The sequence below is a fragment of the Thalassophryne amazonica genome, chromosome 8 (genome assembly GCF_902500255.1).
Source record: "Thalassophryne amazonica chromosome 8, fThaAma1.1, whole genome shotgun sequence".
Classification (NCBI taxonomy): Eukaryota; Metazoa; Chordata; class Actinopteri; order Batrachoidiformes; family Batrachoididae; genus Thalassophryne; species Thalassophryne amazonica.
Genome location: NC_047110.1, coordinates 97,196,836 through 97,219,255, shown reverse-complemented (window position 1 = coordinate 97,219,255; position 22,420 = coordinate 97,196,836). Strand labels below are relative to the sequence as shown.

At 42.3% G+C, this 22,420-nt stretch overlaps 1 protein-coding gene across 1 annotated transcript in view; it reads right to left on the bottom strand.

Annotated features, from left to right (window-relative positions):
* kcng4a (potassium voltage-gated channel, subfamily G, member 4a) overlaps positions 1 to 14,521 on the bottom strand; it is a gene marked incomplete at its 5' end in the record, with an annotated part of 71,011 nt that extends 56,490 nt beyond the window's left edge. The window contains 3 exon segments of the mRNA XM_034177032.1: positions 5,283 to 5,423; positions 5,426 to 5,926; positions 14,408 to 14,521. Of these exon segments, the coding sequence (XP_034032923.1) occupies positions 5,283 to 5,423; positions 5,426 to 5,926; positions 14,408 to 14,521 (756 nt within the window).
* Between the last annotated feature and the right edge of the window lie 7,899 nt (positions 14,522 to 22,420).

The window sequence follows — 22,420 nt, the reverse complement described above, 5'->3', positions numbered from 1 at the left end:
ACGATCTTGGAGGTGAACATGCTGGATGTGGAGGTCCTGGGCTGGTGTGGTTACACGTGGTCTGCGGTTGTGAGGCTGGTTGGATGTACTGCCAAATTCTCTGAAACGCCTTTGGAGACAGCTTATGGTAGAGAAATGAACATTCAGTACACGAGCAACAGCTCTGGTTGACATTCCTGCTGTCAGCATGCCAATTGCACGCTCCCTCAAATCTTGCGACATCTGTGGCATTGTGCTGTGTGATAAAACTGCACCTTTCAGAGTGGCCTTTTATTGTGGGCAGTCTAAGGCACACCTGTGCACTAATCATGGTGTCTAATCAGCATCTTGATATGGCACATCTGTGAGGTGGGATGGATTATCTCAGCAAAGGAGAAGTGCTCACTATCACAGATTTAGACTGGTTTGTGAACAATATTTGAGGGAAATGGTGATATTGTGTATGTGGAAAAAGTTTTAGATCTTCATCTCATACAAAATGGGAGAAAAACCAAAAGTGTTGCATTTATATTTTTGTTGAGTGTAGATGGTTATTTTCGAAAGGTAGGAACAGACCAGTTGTTTGGGTGCTGGATGACTGGTTGTCATCCAGCACCCAAGATGTTTCTGTCGTGAGCTGGATGTGTTTTGTGTACGACACCCGCTCATGCTCCCAGACTGATATGACCCCCACACAACACAATCACACCATCAAACCCAAAGCAATCCCATTATTCTCTTATACCCTCGGGATAGGTAAATAAGTAATAAAGCTATAAGGCAGTTCAACAAATAACAGATGCAAAGCTCTGAATACCTCTGCAGGTACAAAAACCAAAAACACCTTCTGCTGCAAAAGCATTGCAAATATTGCACTTAGCATCTAATCCAGATCACACCCGACCTTTGTACTTTGTGTAAATCGGTTAATGTAATTTTGAGCAAAATCAACAAAGCAACAACAGATAAACAAAACATAACCTAAAGGCTGCATCATGATGAAGACTTTGTACTTCTTTTAAGGCACGTATTGTTCACGCAAGGTCAATTGCAATATATTTTTTCTATCAAATACCGTCATAGAGGATGATGTCAAAGCAAGTGTTTCCAGCTTTAAAGCTTCCATTAAGTCACACAGGGACTTTGCCCAATTTTGCACTCCTCCATCTGTGCTCATTGGACTCCTCCTGGCACAGCTCTCGAAAATCCTCTCTTCAGTCTTTCCAACTCCTCCACCTCCTTAAACTGTCATATCACAGCCTCCTGCACTCCATCCTTTTGGCTGCCTGTGACTGCTCATATATGCAGCAGCAGACTGCTGGAGACAACTTTGCAAAGAACAGCAGCTGAAAAAAAAAACGGGTTTTCCTGCAGGAACCGGCTCATGCATGTGTGCACGCGCGCACAGACACACACAATTTATTTGTTCAAGCTTTTATTAAAGAACAGCTCAACAAAGGTGGTGAAATGTGGTGTCACTTGGGGTTTTACATGATTTATGCATTCCGGCTGCAGAAATTATTATATTATTTTGATAACTGACTAAATCTAACAGTTATCACATTGATTAGTTAACTAACTGGATAACAATTAGTCAGCTTTTGCTGTGTTGCTTCAGTGTTAAGCATGTGCTACTAAGCAAGAAAGATAAGAAAATGAAAAAAAAAAGAAAATATTTTTGACGGAATGATCCTTATTGAGGGCGGCACGGTGGATTAGTGGTTAGCACTGTTGCCTCATAGCAAGAAGGTCGTGGGTTCAATTCCGGGGGCCTTTCTGTGTGGCGTTTGCATGTTCTCCCTGTGTTTGTGTGGGTTTCCTCCGGGTGCTCCGGTTTCCTCCCACATCCAAAGACATGCGGGTTAGGTGGATTGGAATCTTTAAATTGTCCGTAGGTGTGCCTGTGGGTGTGTCTGTGTTTGTTTGTCTGTTTGTGGCCCTGCGACAGACTGGCGTCCTGTCCTGGGTGTACCCCACCTCATGCCCTATGACTGCTGGGATAGACTCCAGCCCCCAGTGACCCTTAATTGGACTAAGCGATAGAAGATGGATGGATGGATGGATGATCCTTATTGAATTGCATGGTTTAAAAATAAGCTATTGTGGTTTAAAAACCTAATTTTTAACTTTTCAGTGCATTTCAAAGTAAATATGTATGCAACTGTATGTGATGTGTGACTAAGTGTGCGTGTGTGTGTGTGTGTGTGTGTGACCGTGGGTGTAACTGCATTTATATCATTGTTCAACTGTATGTGTGTACTCAACTACAGATCCACATTAGGTTATGGTCTAGTGGTTAAGTGTTGGGCTTGAGACCAGAGGATCCTCAGTTAAAATCCCAGCCTGACTAGCCTCACTAAGTGCCCTTGGGCAATGTCCTTAATCCCCTAGTTGCTCCCAGTGTGTAGTGAGCACCTTGTATGGCAGCACCCTCACATCGGGGTGAATGTGAGGCATTATTGTAAAGCACTTTGAGCAGATGATGCAGATACAAAAAGCGCTATATAAATGCAGTCCATTTATTTACCATCTTCCTTTTAGTGATAGTGCGTGTGTGCAAGCTTATGTGTGCACCCCTGTGTGTGTGTGTGTGTGTGTGTGCGCGTGCGTGTGCAAGCGTATGTGCATGGGTTTATGTGTGCAACTGTGTGTGTGACTATCTGTGCACATACTGGTGACTAGATGTGCCACATTGCTTGTGTACTCAAGCACACATTTATCTGCTTTCTTGCAAGGCTGTGTGCACATGCTACTGTGTGTGTGTGTGTGTGTGTGTGTGTGTGTGGTGTGTGTGTGTGTGTGTGTGTGTGTGTGTGTGTGTGTGTTGTGGTGTGTGTGTGTGTGTGTGTGTGTGTGTGTGTGTGCTGTTTAATGTGTCATACAGTGAAGTTGTTTTATTATTCTCCAGTGTTTCCTGACAGACTCTGGCCAGGCTTCAGTGACCAGCTTGGCCTTCATTATCGTGGGCTGCGGGTGTATCACAGGATGGTCATCAGCTGCAAAATAGAAGTTCAAGTCTTTATACTGGATCAGCTGTGAAGCATCTATTTAGAAAAAGTTTTCTTTCTTTGAACTTGAGTTGTTTTTTTTTAACCTCAGTCTTCTGCAGTGACATTCATGTTTTTGCGTCCTCAGACGCCTGGGTCATGCTAATGGAATCATAAGTTCAATGGACAGAGGTGATTGATGAGGCTGATACATTTTCAGGAGGATGACGGTCCACATTTTTATTGTCCTGATGCTTCCTGTCTCACTCTAAGGTTATGAGACTTGGACACTAGCCAGTAACCAAAGGGACTGCTAGATGTCTTGGTACAGGTCTCGTTAGAAGATCTTGTGCACCGCTGGGACGACTTTCTATGAATGTGCAGTTACCTTTAGGTAGACTCCATTTAGAGGACTGTCACTTGCATTGTGAGGAAATATCAACTACAACATTTTGGTCATGTGGTACATTTCTCTGTGCATGATCCAGCACACGGGTGACTCAGTGTTGAGAACAGCAGCAGCTGGACATTGCCAGGGGGACACCCATGCTTCACCGCACTGTGGCAGATATGTTTGGTTTCAAGAGTTGGGGATGAATCAGTGTCCCAAGATGGTTTCTTAGGATGCATCACACCATCCACTACACTATCTCCAAGAATATTGTTGATTTTGATTTCAGAGTTAAAGGTCAAGATCAGTGGAGCATTTATTTCTTTATTTATTTTTAAATGAAGCTTCTGCTGTACATACAGTACCTGATTTTTAGTAAACATGGAATGTATGGTTAAGTAGCCCAACTCTGAGAACTGTTGATCACTGGTAGTCAATTATAATATTGCCTCCGCCAAGGAGATCATGTTTTCAGTCGCGTCCGTTTGTTTGTTGGTTGGTTGGTTAGCAGGATTACTCAAAAAAAAAATCCTCAATGGATTTCAATGAATTTTTACCAGGGGTGTATCTTGGCCTAACTTCAAAGTCATTAAATTTTGGTAATGATCCGGAACACGATCCGGATCCAGTAATTTTTTTAAGGATTCTTTATCATTGCAGGATAGGGCCACTTTCAACATTTTTGCATCTAACATCATGAAGACGGGTCACAAAGGCTGAACAAAAATTAAGTTACGACACAACAATAATTTAGCATTTGTTTCTCCTCACTGGATAAACGTATTAGAAAATTTACAAAAAACTTGTGTAGTTCATGCAGTTTCTCTTTATAAATGCATCTGCTGAAGATCTAAGGGTTTAACCACTGAATCTGAAACATGACGGTAGATGCATGAAACGACGTGGAATAAGTGTCTTTGCCAAAGGGTATTCCATGTGACATCAGTGACCCTATGGCCTTGGCGGAGGTTTGCGCTCTTCGAGTGCTTCTAGTTATTGTTATTATTATTATTATTATTATTATTATTATTATTATTATTATTATTGCATAGCAACCAATGGTAATCACGGGCTGATGGGTAATAAGATATCTATTTTTTTCACAAGTAGTAATTTTTACAAATCCTGAGGATCACCCAAATCTGCCTCACATACAGTATGAAAGTCTTCAAGTTTAAATGACAGGGTTTTTATGCCTATCAGGAATTCACTGATCTGTTTTATACTTACTGTGCTTTTTTAAAATATAAATTTACTGTTTCATTGTTGCTTCGATTCAGTAAGAAAAGTGGCTGATACTGTTTTGCAGTATTTGTACAATGTGGCACTCTCTGATGCACCAAAAATAACATTCAATTCAAGTGGTGCAGAAACATAAAAATAGCTTTGAAAAAAGAGTTTTGTGTATTTGTGGCAATAATTTTAGTGAATTAACAGTTTTTTTTTCACAGTGTTTTTAAACTTTTTTGGCAGCTTGTGTGGGAAAAGGTGTGAATGTATGCTTGCTTTGTGAGGGAGCTGCGCATAAATAAATAAATGAATCAAATAAATAAATATAAAATCAATTTGACCAGTGGTGCCAAACTCAAACTTAGGGACTTTTAAAACACGGAAGTCGAGAGACTTCTCAGTTAGTGTTGGGCTGTAGGGGATAAATGAATATCCTTTTATGATGTTATGAGCAGCTGCTCTTACGAACTTTCTGAGCCTTTTGTCTTTAGCTCGGAGTACTTTGTGAATTGGACGGCTGCAATCAATCACACCACTCACGATAAATCTCATTGGCAGCGCTGCTGTGGGCCTCTATTAAAAACATAAAAATTATGGGCCTTATTTAATTTAAACAATTATAATTGGTTATTAAGGGGTCCTGCCTTGAGGCTTCAGACTGTATGGAACATGCTGACACATTCTGGTTCACTCACCCTGTCTTCTTCCTCTCTGAGGTCTGGCATGGTGCTGATGCACAAGCTGACAACAGTGACGGCAACCATGATCACTGACATGCAGGCGAAGATCTTGCCCGGCAAACCAGATTGAGGATTCTCCACCATATCTCTCAGGCCAGTTCATCACTTGTGCGGTACCTCGTCTCCTCCACAATCACACGCTGCATGGCGTTTCTCTGCCTACGCTCCTCCTCGCGGCCGCTCCTGTTCTGCACTTCCTCCATGCGCGTGTACATCTTCCTCTTGCAGCAGCGTTCCATGTAGGCCATCTCCACACCCCAGTAGGTCAGCTCGTCGTGCAGGGAGAGGATGCACATCTCCCGCAGCAGACGGAGTTTCCCTGCAGCCAAAAAGTTGAGGATAACCCTGAAGGCAGATGGCGAGCGGTCAAAGAAGAACTCCTTGCGTGCTTCGTCGTAGTCGTCACAGACTTTGGCGATGTCCTCAGGTGAACGGCAGCCGCAGAGGCGGCCAAGTCGTGTGAGAGGGAATTGCTCCAGGGTGCTCCAGGGAAAGGTGTAGCGGTTTCCCCCTACATTTATGACTGCCAGCAAGCCGTGGTCGATGGATACCAGCTCCTCTGGCCGACGAATGAACTGAGCCCTCTGGTAGTACACACCCTAAACAGTGAAACAATGGAAAGTGTTGATAACTCTGAGAATATTTGGGGCCTGATTTACTAAGATCCCAGATAACAAGTGCTAGATTGTGTGGGTAATCCAAACTTTTGCACTTTGGGGATGAGACACTGATTATTAAGACTCATTGCGCAATTGATAGCAGGTGGTAACGTAAAGTAGACAGCAGTATGTAAATGATTTTGTTTATGTTAATGGTTATAGGCGCAAAATGATATCCTGACAAGTATGCACCTTGTGTTTCATTATGCTGAAACTCCGCCACATAACCGAGCATGTTCATGTGTTGGCAATTAAAAAAAAAAGAAAAAACAAAAACAATCTTTTTTCCATTATTGTTCCATCCATGGTATTTGGGCAGCACTGTGACTTAGTGGTTAGCACTGTTGTCTCACAGCATGAAGATCATGGGTTCGATTCCCACCTGTGGCCTTTCTGTGTGGAGTTTGCATGTTCTCCCCATGTTTGCGTGGGCTTCCTCCAGGTGCTCCGGTTTCTTCCCACATTAAAAGACATACAGGTTAGGTGAATTGGAAACTTTATAATTGTCAAGGTCTCCCTTGCAAAAGATGTCTTAATTGTCAGGTGGGACTAACCTAGTTAAATAAAGATTAAAATTTTTACTAAATTGTGAATAAGACAACTGTGCACATAGTTCTCGGTGTTCCACTGGCAGAACACAGCTTAATTATTCACCCATTTTCTTAAAGACTCCGGATGGAACAATAATTAAATGTCTAAAATGGATTGTGTTTTTTTTTTAAATAGCCAGTACATGAGTGAGTTGCCTCTACTGGTGGTTGGCTCTCACTGCGGTATTGTATCACTTCCTGTTCCGGAGCACAGCGGTGTTTTTCTGTATCTGTTAGCTGTTTAATCTGCGCAGTTAGATTGATCTAGTTATCTAGATTACGATTTGTTCCCAGTGTAATCTTTACGTGCCTTAACTAAAGCACTCCTTCTGCTGAATCACCTCTAAATTATTTACATATTATTCACTTTGCGTGTTTTAGGAATCCGCTAGCTTAGCGTAGCTACTAGCTCTTAGCCGATTTAGCATGGCGGCTTTCTCCTGTCTCTCCCGCACTTTTCTGCTCTGGGTGTGAAATGTTTAGTTATTCCTCGGCCTCCTTTAGCAGTAACGGTACTTGTAATAAGTGTAGCTTTCTTCTCTTTTTGCTCTGTATGCACCACTCTGCATTTAATCATTAGTGATCGATCTCTGCTCCCCTCCACAGCATGTCTTTTTTCCTGGTTTTCTCCCTCAGCCCCAACCAGTCCCAGCAGAAGACTGCCCCTCCCTGAGCCTGGTTCTGCTGGAGGTTTCTTCCTGTTAAAAGGGAGTTTTTCCTTCCCACTGTAGCCAAGTGCTTGCTCACAGGGGGTCGTTTTGACCGTTGGGGTTTTACATAATTATTGTATGGCCTTGTATGGTGGTTCACAGTGAGCACAGCGGTGTTCTGCTGTATCTGTTAGCTGTTTGAACTGAGCTGTTTGAGTTCTTTGAATTAACAGTCTTTTTCAAGACTTTTTTACTTTTTTTACTTTTTTACTTTTTTTTTTTTTTACTTTTTCGCCGTGCTCCAACGCCTAGAGAAGACCTCTAGCGGTCGAAACATCGTGACGAGCGCTTTTGTCGGCTAACTTTCATCGGCGTTGGCAAGCTAGCTAGCTGCTAACGCTTTCGTTTTTATTTTATTTGTTTTTAGCACTGTTGTCGTGCTGCTCCACAGCCTGTCTAGTGGATTTTTATTTTATTTTAGCACTGTTGTCGTGTGTTACTTGTGCTGCTCCACAGCCTGTCCATGGATTTTTATTTTATTTTTTAGCACTGTTGTCGTGCGTTACCTGTGCTGCTCCACAGCCTGTCCAGTGGATTTTATTTTATTTTTAGCACTGTTGTCGTGTGTTACCTGTGCTGCTCCACAGCCTGTCAGTGGATTTTATTTTATTTTTTAGGCACTGTTGTCGTGCGTTACCTGTGCTGCTCCACAGCCTGTCCAGTGGATTTTTATTTTATTTTTTAGCACTGTTGTCGTGCGTTACCTGTGCTGCTCCACAGCCTGTCCAGTGGATTTTTATTTTATTTTTAGCACTGTTGTCGTGCGTTACCTGTGCTGCTCCACAGCCTGCCTAGTGGATTTTTTATTTATTTTAGCACTGTTGTCGTGCGTTACCTGTGCTGCTCCACAGCCTGTTCAGTGGATTTTTATTTTATTTTAGCACCGTTGTCGTGCATTACCTGTGCTGCTCCACAGCCTGTTCAGTGGATTTTTATTTTATTTTAGCACTGTTGTCGTGTGTTACCTGTGCTGCTCCACAGCCTGTTCAGTGGATTTTTATTTTATTTTAGCACTGTTGTCGTGTGTTACCTGTGCTGCTCCACAGCCTGTTCAGTGGATTTTTATTTTATTTTAGCACTGTTGTCGTGTGTTACCTGTGCTGCTCCACAGCCTGTTCAGTGGATTTTTATTTTATTTTAGCACTGTTGTCGTGTGTTACCTGTGCTGCTCCACAGCCTGTTCAGTGGATTTTTTATTTTATTTTAGCACCGTTGTCGTGCGTTACCTGTGCTGCTCCACAGCCTGTCCAGTGGATTTTTATTTTATTTTTTAGCACTGTTGTCGTGCGTTACCTGTGCTGCTCCACAGCCTGTCCAGTGGATTTTTATTTTATTTTAGCATCGTTGTCGTGCGGTACCTGTGCTGCTCCACAGCCTGTCCAGTGGATTTTTATTTTATTTTTACCACTGTTGTCGTGCGTTACCTGTGCTGCTACCACAGCCTGTCCAGTGGATTTTTATTTTATTTTTTAGCACTGTTGTCCGTGTGTTACTGTGCTGCTCCACAGCCTGTCCAGTGGATTTTTATTTTATTTTAGCCGTCGTTGTCGTGCGTTACCTGTGCGGCTCCACAGCCTGTCCAGTGGATTTTATTTTATTTTTACCACTGTTGTCGTGCGTTACCTGTGGCTGCCTCCGCAGCCTGTCCAGTGGATTTTTATTTTATTTTTTACCCACTGTTGTCGTGCGTTAACCGATGCTGCTGCTCCGCAGCCTGTCTAGTGGATTTTTATTTTATTTTTTACCACTGTTTCGTGCGTTTACCTGTGCTGCTCCACAGCCTGTGTAGTGGATTTTTTATTTATTTTTGCACACCGTTGTCGTGCGTTCGCTGTTGCCGTGCGTTACTTGTGCTGCTTCGTGGCCTGTCTGGTGCCTTAACTAAAGCACTCCTTCTGCTGAATCACCTCTGAATTATTTGCACATTGTTCGCTTTGCGTGTTTTTGGGAATCCACTAGGTTGCGTAGCTACTGGCTTTTGGCCGGTTTAGCATGGCGGCTTCTCCTGTCTCTCCCGCACTTTTCTGCTCTGGTTGTGAAATGTTTAGTTGTTCCTCGGCCTCCTTTAGCAGTAACGGTACTTGTAATAAGTGCAGCTTATTCGTAGCTTTGGAGGCCAGGCTGGGCGAATTGGAGACTCGGCTCCGCACCGTGGAAAATTCTACAGCTAACCAGGCCCCTGTAGTCGGTGCGGACCAAGGTAGCTTAGCCACCGTTAGTTCCCCCCTGGCGGATCCCGGGCAGTCGGGAAAGCAGGCTGACTGGGTGACTGTGAGGAGGAAGCGTAGCCCTAAACAGAAGCCCCGTGTACACCGTCAACCCGTGCACATCTCTAACCGTTTTTCCCCACTCGACGATACACTCGCCAAGGATCAAACTCTGGTTATTGGCGACTCTGTTTTGAGAAATGTGAAGTTAGCGACACCAGCAACCATTGTCAATTGTCTTCCGGGGGCCAGAGCAGGCGACATTGAAGGAAATTTGAAATTGCTGGCTAAGGCTAAGCGTAAATTTGGTAAGATTGTAATTCACGTCGGCAGTAATGACACTCGGTTACGCCAATCGCAGGTCACTAAAATTAACATTAAATCGGTGTGTAACTTTGCAAAAACAATGTCGGACTCTGTAGTTTTCTCTGGGCCCCTCCCCAATCAGACCGGGAGTGACATGTTTAGCCGCATGTTCTCCTTGAATTGCTGGCTGTCTGAGTGGTGTCCAAAAAATGAGGTGGGCTTCATTGATAATTGGCAAAGCTTCTGGGGAAAACCTGGTCTTGTTAGGAGAGACGGCATCCATCCCACTTTAGATGGAGCAGCTCTCATTTCTAGAAATCTGACCAATTTTCTTGGATCCTCCAAACTGTGACTGTCTAGCGTTGGGACCAGGAGGCAGAGCTGTGGTCTTATACACCTCTCTGCAGCTTCTCTCCCCCTGCCATCCCCTCATTACCCCATCCCCGTAGAGACGGTGCCTGCTTCCAGACCACCAATAACCAGCAAAAATCTATTTAAGCAAAAAATTCAAAAAGAAAAAATAATATAGCACCTTCAACTGCACCACAGACTAAAACAGTTAAATGTGGTCTATTAAACATTAGGTCTCTCTCTTCTAAGTCCCTGTTGGTAAATTATATAATAATTGATCAACGTATTGATTTATTCTGCCTAACAGAAACCTGGTTACAGCAGGATGAATATGTTAGTTTAAATGAGTCAACACCCCCGAGTCACACTAACTGTCAGAATGCTCGTAGTACGGGCCGGGGCGGAGGATTAGCAGCAATCTTCCATTCCAGCTTATTAATTAATCAAAAACCTAGACAGAGCTTTAATTCATTTGAAAGCTTGTCTCTTAGTCTTTTCCATCCAAATTGGAAGTCCCAAAAACCAGTTTTATTTGTTATTATCTATCGTCCACCTGGTCGTTACTGTGAGTTTCTCTGTGAATTTTCAGACCTTCTGTCTGACTTAGTGCTTAGCTCAGATAAGATACTTATAGTGGGCGATTTTAACATCCACACAGATGCTGAGAATGACAGCCTGAACACTGCATTTAATCTATTATTAGACTCTATTGGCTTTGCTCAAAAAGTAAATGAGTCCACCCACCACTTTAATCATATCTTAGATCTTGTTTTGACTTATGGTATGGAAATAGAAGACTTAACAGTATTCCCTGAAAACTCCCTTCTGTCTGATCATTTTTTAATAACATTTACATTTACCCTGATGGACTACCCTGCAGTGGGGAATAAGTTTCATTACACTAGAAGTCTTTCAGAAAGCGCTGTAACTAGGTTTAAGGATATGATTCCTTCTTTATGTTCTCTAATGTCATATACCAACACAGAGCAGAGTAGCTACCTAAACTCTGTAAGGGAGTTAGAGTATCTCGTCAATAGTTTTACATCCTCATTGAAGACAACTTTGGATGCTGTAGCTCCTCTGAAAAGAGAGCTTTAAATCAGAAGTGTCTGACTCCGTGGTATAACTCACAAACTCGTAGCTTAAAGCAGATAACCCGTAAGTTGGAGAGGAAATGGCGTCTCACTAATTTAGAAGATCTTCACTTAGCCTGGAAAAAGAGTTTGTTGCTCTATAAAAAGCCCTCCGTAAAGCTAGGACATCTTTCTACTCATCACTAATTGAAGAAAATAAGAACAACCCCAGGTTTCTTTTCAGCACTGTAGCCAGGCTGACAAAGAGTCAGAGCTCTATTGAGCTGAGTATTCCATTAACTTTAACTAGTAATGACTTCATGACTTTCTTTGCTAATATAATTTTGACTATTAGAGAAAAAATTATTCATAACCATCCCAAAGATGTATCGTTATCTTTGGCTGCTTTCAGTGATGCCGGTATTTGGTTAGACTCTTTCTCTCCGATTGTTCTGTCTGAGTTATTTTCATTAGTTACTTCATCCAAACCATCAACATGTTTATTAGACCCCATTCCTGCCAGGCTGCTCAAGGAAGTCCTACCATTATTTAATGCTTCAATCTTAAATATGATCAACTTATCTTTGTTAGTTGGCTATGTACCACAGGCTTTTAAGGTAGCAGTAATTAAACCATTACTTAAAAAGCCATCACTTGACCCAGCTATTTTAGCTAATTATAGGCCAATCTCCAACCTTCCTTTTCTCTCAAAGATTCTTGAGAGGGTAGTTGTAAAACAGCTAACTGATCACCTGCAGAGGAATGGTCTATTTGAAGAGGTTCAGTCAGGTTTTAGAATTCATCATAGTACAGAAACAGCATTAGTGAAGGTTACAAATGATCTTCTTATGGCTTCGGACAGTGGACTTATCTCTGTGCTTGTTCTGTTGGACCTCAGTGCTGCTTTTGATACTGTTGACCATAAAATTTTATTACAGAGATTAGAGCATGTCATAGGTATTAAAGGCACTGCGCTGCGGTGGTTTGAATCATATTTGTGTAATAGATTACAGTTTGTTCATGTAAATGGGGAATCTTCTTCACAGACTAAAGTTAATTATGGAGTTCCACAAGGTTCTGTGCTAGGACCAATTTTATTCACTTTATACATGCTTCCCTTAGGCAGTATTATTAGACGGTATTGCTTAAATTTTCATTGTTACGCAGATGATACCCAAGCTTTATCTATCCATGAAGCCAGAGGACACACACCAATTAGCTAAACTGCAGGATTGTCTTACAGACATAAAGACATGGATAACCTCTAATTCCTGCTTTTGAACTCAGATAAAACTGAAGTTATTGTACTTGGCCCCACAAATCTTAGAAGCATGGTGTCTAACCAGATCTTTACTCTGGATGGCATTTCCCTGACCTCTAGTAATACTGTGAGAAATCTTGGAGTCATTTTTGATCAGGATATGTCATTCAAAGCGCATATTAAACAAATATGTAGGACTGCCCTTTTTGCATTTACGCAATATCTCTAAAATCAGAAAGGTCTTGTCTCAGAGTGATGCTGAAAACTGATTCATGCATTTATCTCCTCTAGGCTGGACCTATTGTAATTCTTATTATCAGGTTGTCCTTAAAAGTTCCCTAAAAAGCCTTCAGTTGATTCAAAATGCTGCAGATAGAGTACTGACGGGGACTGGCAGGAGAGAGCATATCTCACCCGTGTTGGCCTCTCTCATTGGCTTCCTGTTAATTCCTAGAATAGAATTTAAATTCTTCTTCTTACTTATAAGGTTTTGAATAATCAGGTCCCATCTTATCTAGGGACCTCGTAGTACCTATCACCCTAATAGAGCGCTTCGCTCTCAGACTGCAGGCTTACTTGTAGTTCCTAGGGTTTGTAAGAGTAGAATGGGAGGCAGAGCCTTCAGCTTTCAGGCTCCTCTCCTGTGGAACCAGCTCCAATTCAGATCAGGGAGACAGATACCCTCTCTACTTTTAAGATTAGGCTTAAAACTTTCCTTTTCGTAAGGCTTATAGTTAGGGCTGGATCGGGTGACCCTGGACTATCCCTTGGTTATGCTGCTTTAGACGTAGACTGTGGGGGGGTTCCCATGATGCACTGTTTTCTCTTTTTGCTCTGTATGCATCACTCCGCATTTAATCATTAGTGATCGATCTCTGCCCCCCTCCACAGCATGTCTTTTTCCTGGTTTCTTTCCCTCAGCCCCAACCAGTCTCAGCAGAAGACTGCCCCTCCCTGAGCCTGGTTCTGCTGGAGGTTTCTTCTGTTAAGAGGGAGTGTTTCACTTCCCACTGTTGCCAAGTGCTTGCTCACAGGGGGTCGTTTTGACCGTTGGGGTTTTTCATAATTATTGTATGGCCTTGCCTTACAATATAAAGCGCCTTGGGGCAACTGTTTGTTGTGATTTGGCGCCATATAAAAAAAAAGTTGATTGATTGATTGATTGATTGATTGCCTTACAATATAAAGCGCCTTGGGGAAACTGTTTGTTGTGAGTTGGCGCTATATAAAAAAATTGATTGATTGATTGATTGATGTGCTTTGCATTGTGTGTGCACAGCTACAATGTGTTTGGCAGACAAAACATCAGTGACGGTAGTGAGCAGGAGTCTCACTAAAATCTACGTTGTGCTCAGTGCAAAACTATGGTCCACCTGTTACCCATGGAGACATTTATTCTTAAAGAAACAAGCATGAAGTAAACTGTTAACGCTTTAAATATGCACATTTTCCAAGGAATGATTCATTTATTTATTTTAATTCTGTGTATGAGGAGGCTGTAGCGGCCTCTCTGCTGCTGGAACAGCTGCCTGTAAAGCGCACTAAGTTAACCCCAAGGCTTCCAACATGCTAAATAAGACAAATTTTTCCTTTGAGCTTGATAAATTGTGTTCTGTGAGCACACCTCATCTGTTTGCATGTTCCTTCCTACAATTTTGTGCACTCGGGTGGGCAAACCCCAAAGTGCATATGTGTGAAGGCAACACACACTAAATGAACAATACGCACTATTTTGCACTTTTGAAAGAGGCAGTCCTCAGTGTGCAGTGTTACTAAATCAGCATGCATGTATTATTATGAGTACTATAGTGTTTGTGCACATTTTAACACACACAAACTTTTAGTAAATCAGGCCCTTGATGTTCAGTAAGTATTCTTCAACTTTATATTGATGTCACAGGACACATTCTGACAGTCAGATACCTTGATGGTCTCAGTTTCAGGGATCTCGGTAAAGATGCGGTCAAAGCTGCTGTCATCGCTGACGGACAGATTGCTGAAGTCATGGTTGGCGTTGCTGATGAGGGCATGGCAGCATCAGGAAATCACACTGCTCCAAACTGAGCAGCTCAGACCAGCCAGTGGACACGGGTAGTTTGTGGGGAACACTTTAAACCGGGTCAACACTATGATGAAGCGGAAAAAGTTTCCATCCTCGCAGAGTTCGAGGACTTACACAAGAGAAATGCTTTCGTGCCACAATCTGGTTTCACTGCGAGACATAGGCTCAAAACCTGCAGCAGAGTCCAGGTCCCATCATAACAAGGAACTTATCCTCGGTTAGTTATGGCTTTTTCTTCCAGCCAACACTGGCAACACCCAGAAGGGAAATGCATGGAACCTCCTCATCTGTTGTGAACATGTATTTATGTCAACGAGGGTCCACAGCAGAATCACATCAGATCAGCAAGTAATCCATAACTGAAGGAAGGATCTAGAAAAGAAAAAATACAGTGGGTTATGACTATAGCTGGAAAGGATGAGGTGTCGTGATGAAGTGTCCGGACACGGATCCTTTCTCATGCTGCAGAAAGATTAGAGCTTTGACACAGAGTGATCTCATGCAGAGAGGAGAAAGAGCAGTAAAAGTCAGGACAGATTGATTTGGACTGAGGGATTTGTCACAATAACTAGAATCGCCAAAGCTATACAAGCGAGCAAGAGCACCTGAATGAGAATGCAGCGCTTTTGGCTCCTTCTCCTTTCACTTTCATTAGGGCCCAGTGTGAAACAGACACATTATCTGTGCTGCTATAAAAGGCCAGGCACTGTGATCACTACACTTGACCAGATAGCAAAGCTATTTCTACTCAAATAAACATCCGTGAAGATAGTCTGGTTAACTGACTTAGTCCGGGCGTTTGAACAAGTGTAACAGGAATAAAGGAACGTTCAGGTTCTATGGTGTAATTCACCACAGTTGTCGCTCTTATAGATGGATAATAATTCAACAAACAGATACTCTATCAAACAGAGTCCAAAATGTATTTCTTGGCAATTTTTGTTCTTTTTGGCCTGAATCACGTTGGCATTCTTACTTATTACAGTTGCCCAGAATGCTTCACTGTGCATCAAAGCCCTAAATAGCTCATGATATTTTAAAATGGGCCATATTTTATCATTGTACTGAATTCTTCTAACTCCAAAGTATTTTAAAATGTGTATTTACTGGTCTGCTGTGGTTACACCACCACCCGACCTTTTAACAATCATCAACAACCACAGCATAAAATGATAGTTAACTCACCAGCAAATTCACTAGAAGGAAGAAATTCTTCAGTTTGACTTTACCGAGCTGGATGACCTAACTCTCTGAATGACAGGTGCTTTCGGTTCATTTTTCACTGCACCTGCAAGCCATGCACCTCCATGGAAAATCATGGCTACAGGTAAGTAGAACTAAAAAAAAAGAAAAAAAAAGTATTTTGCCCAGGAAGACACAATTATACAACATTTATCCAAGTCCATATTGTAAAAAAATGGGGGATCTCTACGTGCTGCACAAATACCAAACATCCAACCAACCAACTTTATTTGTTAACCCTCTGGGGTCCGAGGGCATTTTTTGGACAGTTTACTCAACTGGCATAAATGTTGTATAATTGCTGTTAACAGCTCTCCCTGCATCCCACAATCAAGTTTTATGTCTTTTTTTTCAGGACAACCTCTGCTTTAAGAATATATATGTTTTTGTTGTGTTTTATAAGTGTAATAATGGTTTACAATCAAAAATAGGCAAGGAAAAAATAAAGCGAAAAATAATTTTCCACACACATTTATTCAAAACACACGGCAAACTATAATAAACAACTGTTTTGACACTTTATAAAGGTAATCTGAGGTCTTGTGTGAAAGGACTGAACAACCAAAAAGGTTCAAACAATAAACACGAATGCACATTTTGAACAATATATACATCCATTGATATGGTAAACAGTGCTTTACGCTGAGAAAGCAACAGAGTTATCCAGTAACATTCACATGCAAACTAGTGGAGCAATCCTGATAGTTACACACTCTTTGTTTGAACACATGAGATTGTCATCAGAGGCTCTCTGTCTGCTCCTGCTTTCAATGATCGCTGTGCGTAATGGCGCAGGGCACACTGAGTATGTACTAATAGTATGCACTCAGTGGAGCACCCGGGGGGCTATTCAAACGGGCCAACTAGTAACATATCACTCCTGAAAACGATCTTGGCTTTCATCATGCGGTAAATCTGCCCTACGATTAGATTTTGGAAAGCCATGTGACGGTGAACCAATTCTGATTGGACACTCACATTGTGCACGTCATCACACAGCTTCTATGCGGAGTACAAAGATGGCCGATGGCTGGCTCGAAAGTCTGCAGAGTTAACTTTTCAGAAAAAAAAAAGTAAGTTTCTATCTCATGTCATTCAAACGTTATTTATAATTTAGTAAAGCTTGGTCTTAGCCATCGTATATGACGGCATCAACCTTAAACACCTTAAAACAACCACAGTGGACCAAAGTGCTGTACAGAAGAACAAATAAAATCACCATGAAAGACATAACAATTCACATAAGACATAAACTTGTAAACAAAATGCAACTAAAAGAATTAAAAGCCATAAAACAGTTAAACATAACAACCACACAATAAAAGCAATAAGATAAAATCAAATGAATGAAGTCAATAGGTATCAAAGGTGAAGGGGAAGAGATAGGTTTTCAGAAGAGATTTAAAAGCAATGATGAGGTCTGTCTAATCTCCAGGGGCAGGTCGTTACATAATTTTGGAGTCGCAACAGCAAATGTGTGGTCGTGTCTGAGCTTCCACTTAGTTTTAGGCACACTCAGGAGCAGCTGATTGGCTGACCTGAGGGTGTAGGAGCTCAGAGAGGTAGAGCAGGGCAAGAGCATTCAGGGATTTAAAAACAAAAGAATTTTAAAATGAATCCTGTATGGGCAGTGGAGTGAGGTTAAAATGGGGGAAATGTGCTCATATTTATGTGTGCCGCTATCGCAGACCAAACGGTCTCCCCTAAAAATTGGTCCACCCTGCTTTCACTGTGCATGCGTCATTTGGGACCACAGCAGCACGTCTGAGACTGATTCACTTCACCTAAAGCGATCAAAGCGAATAATGGGATTATTAACCATCAGATGACAAGCTCAAACCTCTGAAATAATTCTAAAGTCAGTTTTAAGCATAAACAAGGCAGTTTTAAGCAGAAAAGAGGCAATAATTGGTCAGTCGTTATTGACGCGCTGAAATTACATAGGCGCAGCTGCAGCTCTGGCGCAGTCTTTTGTTACAAAATAATACTGAATTTATGTGGAAATGATTGTTGTACAAAAGCTTCAGATGTTTGTCGCTGAGACAGATGACTGGAGTGCAGTTTGAAGCAGAAACAATGTGATAAATGGTGAATTGCTGTTGATGCTCAGAAATGACGCTACTGATATCCGAAATGACGCATGTGCAGTGAAGGCAGGGCGGATCCGATTATTAGGGGAAACATTCAGTTGGCAATACCAGTTAAAAGATGTGCAGCGGCATTGTATACCATCTGGAGACGGGCTGCGGAGGGCGCACTAACCCCCACATATAGTGCATTACAGTAATCAAGCCGAGTAGCAACAAAGGCATGGATTACTGTGTCAAAGCGTTGCCAGATACCTCAAAAGAAAAAAAAACTCAGTTTAACAACTGCCCTGATATCAGTGTCAAATTTCAACTCAGTGTCCACTTTAACTCCTTAGTTTGTGATGGCTGGCTTCATATAATGGCATCAAATACGATAATTGTGTTTCTTCTTCTATGGTTCTGCTGTACACCACTGTTCTTTCCATGCTCTCCTCTGTCCTCCAGCCTGCATTTGAGTTGATGGTTCGCTGAATTTTTGTCACATGACTGCTGGTCTAAACCGAGCCATTCAACGTTTTAGAATTGCACTGAAGAATGCAGAATATTTTGTTTTTAATAAAAACTTTTTTTAGGTCAAGCAATGTAATTTTTGCAATTTTTTTAAAATGAATGTAGAATTAACCCCTTAACGCCTGAATTTATATAGCTGTATATAAAAAAATGTTTTGTGTGTGTTTTGCCTTTAAGTAGATGGTAAATAATGTTGAGATTATTAATTTCACTTTTTGCACAAAAAAATAAATAGTAATTATGGTATTTTGGTAATGACTTTATGTTATAATGTTATAATAATAATAATGGTATGTTGCAAATTTGCGACAACAGGCATACTGGTCAGTTTGGTATGTTGCATATTTGAGTCAAATATTGTAGCATATATGCGACAGTAGGCATTAAGGGGTTAAGTGATTTTGATGAAATAAATTGCTTTTAACAACAGTGAAATAATTGTTCTTATTTATTATATTGCTTTTCATTGTTTTATGTCTGATGTACAGCACTTTGTTTTCAACTTGATTGTTTTAAAGTGCTATAGAAATAAAGTTGAGTTGAGAAATATTTTAATCTTAGGTTAGTTTTTCCACATGAAGCATTGACTGCTCATGGTTACTTGATTGATTTTTGGAAACGGGAATATCTAATCATAATTACTCTTTTTAGAGTTTCTGGCTACAGAAGAGGAGGTAGCTGAGCGGAGAAGGAGCTGGCCTGCCAATATGCAGACCGAGGCTTGAATCATGTTCATGCTACCTGTCTGTGTCCTAGGACAATACACTTAGTCTGTCTCAGCCTACCCAGCTATAAATGAGTACCAGCCTTGGCTGGCTGGTTGGCTGTGTCAGATTGGTGTCCTGTCCATGGGGAGCTGTCGACTCTCATCTGCTTCACACTATGAAATCTGAGATAAGCACCAGCACCAACAGGCCACAGGGCCTATATATGACTTACTGCTTTGTGCCATGGCTAAATAGTGTAATTGAGGCAATTTTGCATAAAATAAAACAAGAGCACTGTGCTCATAGAACACAAACCTCCGCCAACACTAGTTTTCAATTCCACAAAATTTTACCTCCGAAAAAATTTTCTAAGTCAGAGTCCTGTTAGAAGTGGCTCATAAGCTAAAATATAATACAAAATTTAGATCAAACAGGCTTTTCAATGTTAAAATCAAACATCCGCTAAATCCGCAATACAGATCAGTCTATTCATTAAGAGTGCTAGTTTGTACCTCATTGTCACAAATGAGAGTGATTGAGGCATTTTTGATGGAGATATAATGCAAAATGTACACCAAATGGGCTTTTCAAATGTCCACAAAATCCACAATCCAGATCAGATCCAGATCAAACTTTGTCAGGTGATACTGAGTGCCAGTGTGCACCTCACGTTCAAATATGAGCATGATTGGGGCACATTTGATTAAGATATAATGCAAAATATACATTAAATGGGGTTTTCAATGTTAAATGGCCGCAAAATAAATCAGCAATCCAGATAAGATCTAGATCACACTTTGTCAGTTGATAAAGAATACCATCCTACATAAGGCTGTCAGATATGAAAGAAATTTGATCTTCTTTTGACAGTTATGAATTTTTGAAAATTCGTTCAATGTTAAAGATAGCAATTTTTCTACTATTCCAAGATTTTTCCTGACTTTGCCCTTTGACCTGTGATCTTGAGAATTTAATCACCTCTTGCCTATCAGGATATTAATCTTCAATAAAAATTCCTAACGATTTATGAAAAATTGTGGGCTCTACACAAACAAATAAACAACAGGTGAACCATCAATGGGTGAATTACCTCCTGGAGGGGGTAATTCACCCGTTGATGGTAATTGTATTTTGTAACACCACTATTTTAGCTACACATTGTTTGGATAGCTCAAAAAGGCTATGTGGACTTTCCATCACCATCCTGTGGGCTCACCACCCACAGGGGAACCGTGGGGGTCGGGTGCGCTGTCCCATGCGTGACAGCGAAAGTCGAGCCCCTTGACGGACCAGACCCGGGTGGCAGAGGATAGCAGTGGGGGACTCCATTGTTCTGCTGAGGAACTTCAACGTGGGCAATGACAGAGATGCCTGGAGAGGCGTGATTGGAAGGAACGGCCTCCCCGATCTAAACCTGAATGGTCGTTTGTTATTGGACTTCTGTGCTACTCATGGGCTGTCAATAACTAACACCATCTTCGAACATAAGGATGCTCATAAGTGTACATGGTACTAGAGCACCCTAGGCCAAAGGTCGATGATTGATTTTGTGATCACATCAGGTGATTTGAGGCCCCATGGTCTGGACAATTGGTTAAAGACAGGGCCAGAGTTGTCAACTGACCACCACCTGGTGGTGAGTTGAATCAGAGAGTGGAGGAGGATTTTGGACAGACCTGGTAAGCCCAAACGGGTAGTGCGGGTGAACTGGGAATGTTTGGAGGAGCTCACTGTCTAAGAGATCTTCAACTCACACCTCTGGTGGAGCTTTTGTGGTATCCCTGTGAAGGTTGGAGGCATTGAACCAGAATGGCCAATGTTCAAAGGTTCCATTGCTGAAGCTGCTGCGGGGAGCTGTTGCCTGAAGGTCTTAGGTGCCTCACGGGGCGGTAACCCTCGAACACCTTGATGGACACCAGTGGTCGGGGAAACCATTCGACTGAAGAAGGAGTCCTTCTGGGATATGTTACATTGGAAGACTCTGGAGGCAGGAGTAAGGTACTGACAGGCCCAAAAGCAGAAATGTGTGGGAGGAGTTCAGAGTAAACAGAGAAGGACTTTTGGTCAGCACCAAGGTGCTTCTGGCACACCGTGAGGCACTTCAGGAGGGGACAACTGGAAACCATTCAAGCTGTTTACAGTAAGGATGGGACTCTGTTAACCTCAGCTGAGGAGGTAATTGGGTGCTGGAAGGAACAGTTTGATTAACTCCTGTATCAGACTGGCGTGCCCTCTGTGGTGAGGCAGAGCTGGAGGCTGATGGGGGATCAACGTCAGTTTCCCTGGTGGAAGTCATTGAGGTAGTCAAACAACTCTGCAATGGCGAAGCCCTGTGGGTTGATAAGATCCACCCAGAAATGCTGAAGGCTCTGGGTGTAGAGGGACTGTCTTGAATGAACCTTCTTTTCAACATTGTGTGGATGTTTGGGACAGTGCCTAAGGAGTGGCAAACTGGGGTGGTAGTCCCCATATTTAAAAAAGGGGACCAGAGAGTGTGTGACAATTACAGGTGCATCACACTACACAGCCTCCCTGGTAAAATCTACTCCAGGGTGCTGGAAAGGAGGGTTCAGCCGGTAGTTGAACCTCTGATTGAAGAGGAACAATGCGGGTTCCGTCCTGGCCATGGAACAACTGACCAGCTCTTCACTCTCACAAGGATCCTGGAGGGGGCCTGTCTACATGCGTTTTGTGGACTTGGAGAAGGCGTATGATTGGGTACCCTGAGAGATACTATGGGAGGTGCTGCAGTTGTCACCAATCCTGTTTGTGATATTCATGGACAGAATATCGAGGCATAGTCGGGGGACAAGGGTCTTCAGTGTGGTGGGCTCAAGGTCTCATCACTGCTTTTAGCACATGATGTGGTCCTGTTGGCTTCATCGGCCTGTGACCTCCAGCACTCACTGGGTTGGTTCACAACTGCTTGTGAAGCGGCTGGGATGAGGATCAGCACCTCTAAATCTGGAGTGAGGGGACATTGGAACATGAGACTGGCTGGAGAACTGGCACAGCAGAGACAGTATTGCATTCGCTTTACTGTGCTGTTGTAATAAAAAGGGAGCTGAGCCAAAAGGCGAAGCTGTCGATCTCCTGGTCAGTCTTTGTTCCTGCTCTCAGCTATGGTCATGAGGGTTGGGTCATGACCGAAAGAACTAGACACTGGGTACAAGCGGCTGAAATGCATTTCTGCAGGAGGGTGGCTCTTGTCTCCCTTGCAGATGTGGTGAGAAGCCGGTCATTCATGAGAAGCTTGGAGTAGAGATGCTGCTAATTTGCGTTGAAAGGAACCAGCTGAGGTGGTTCGGGTATCTGGTAAGGATGC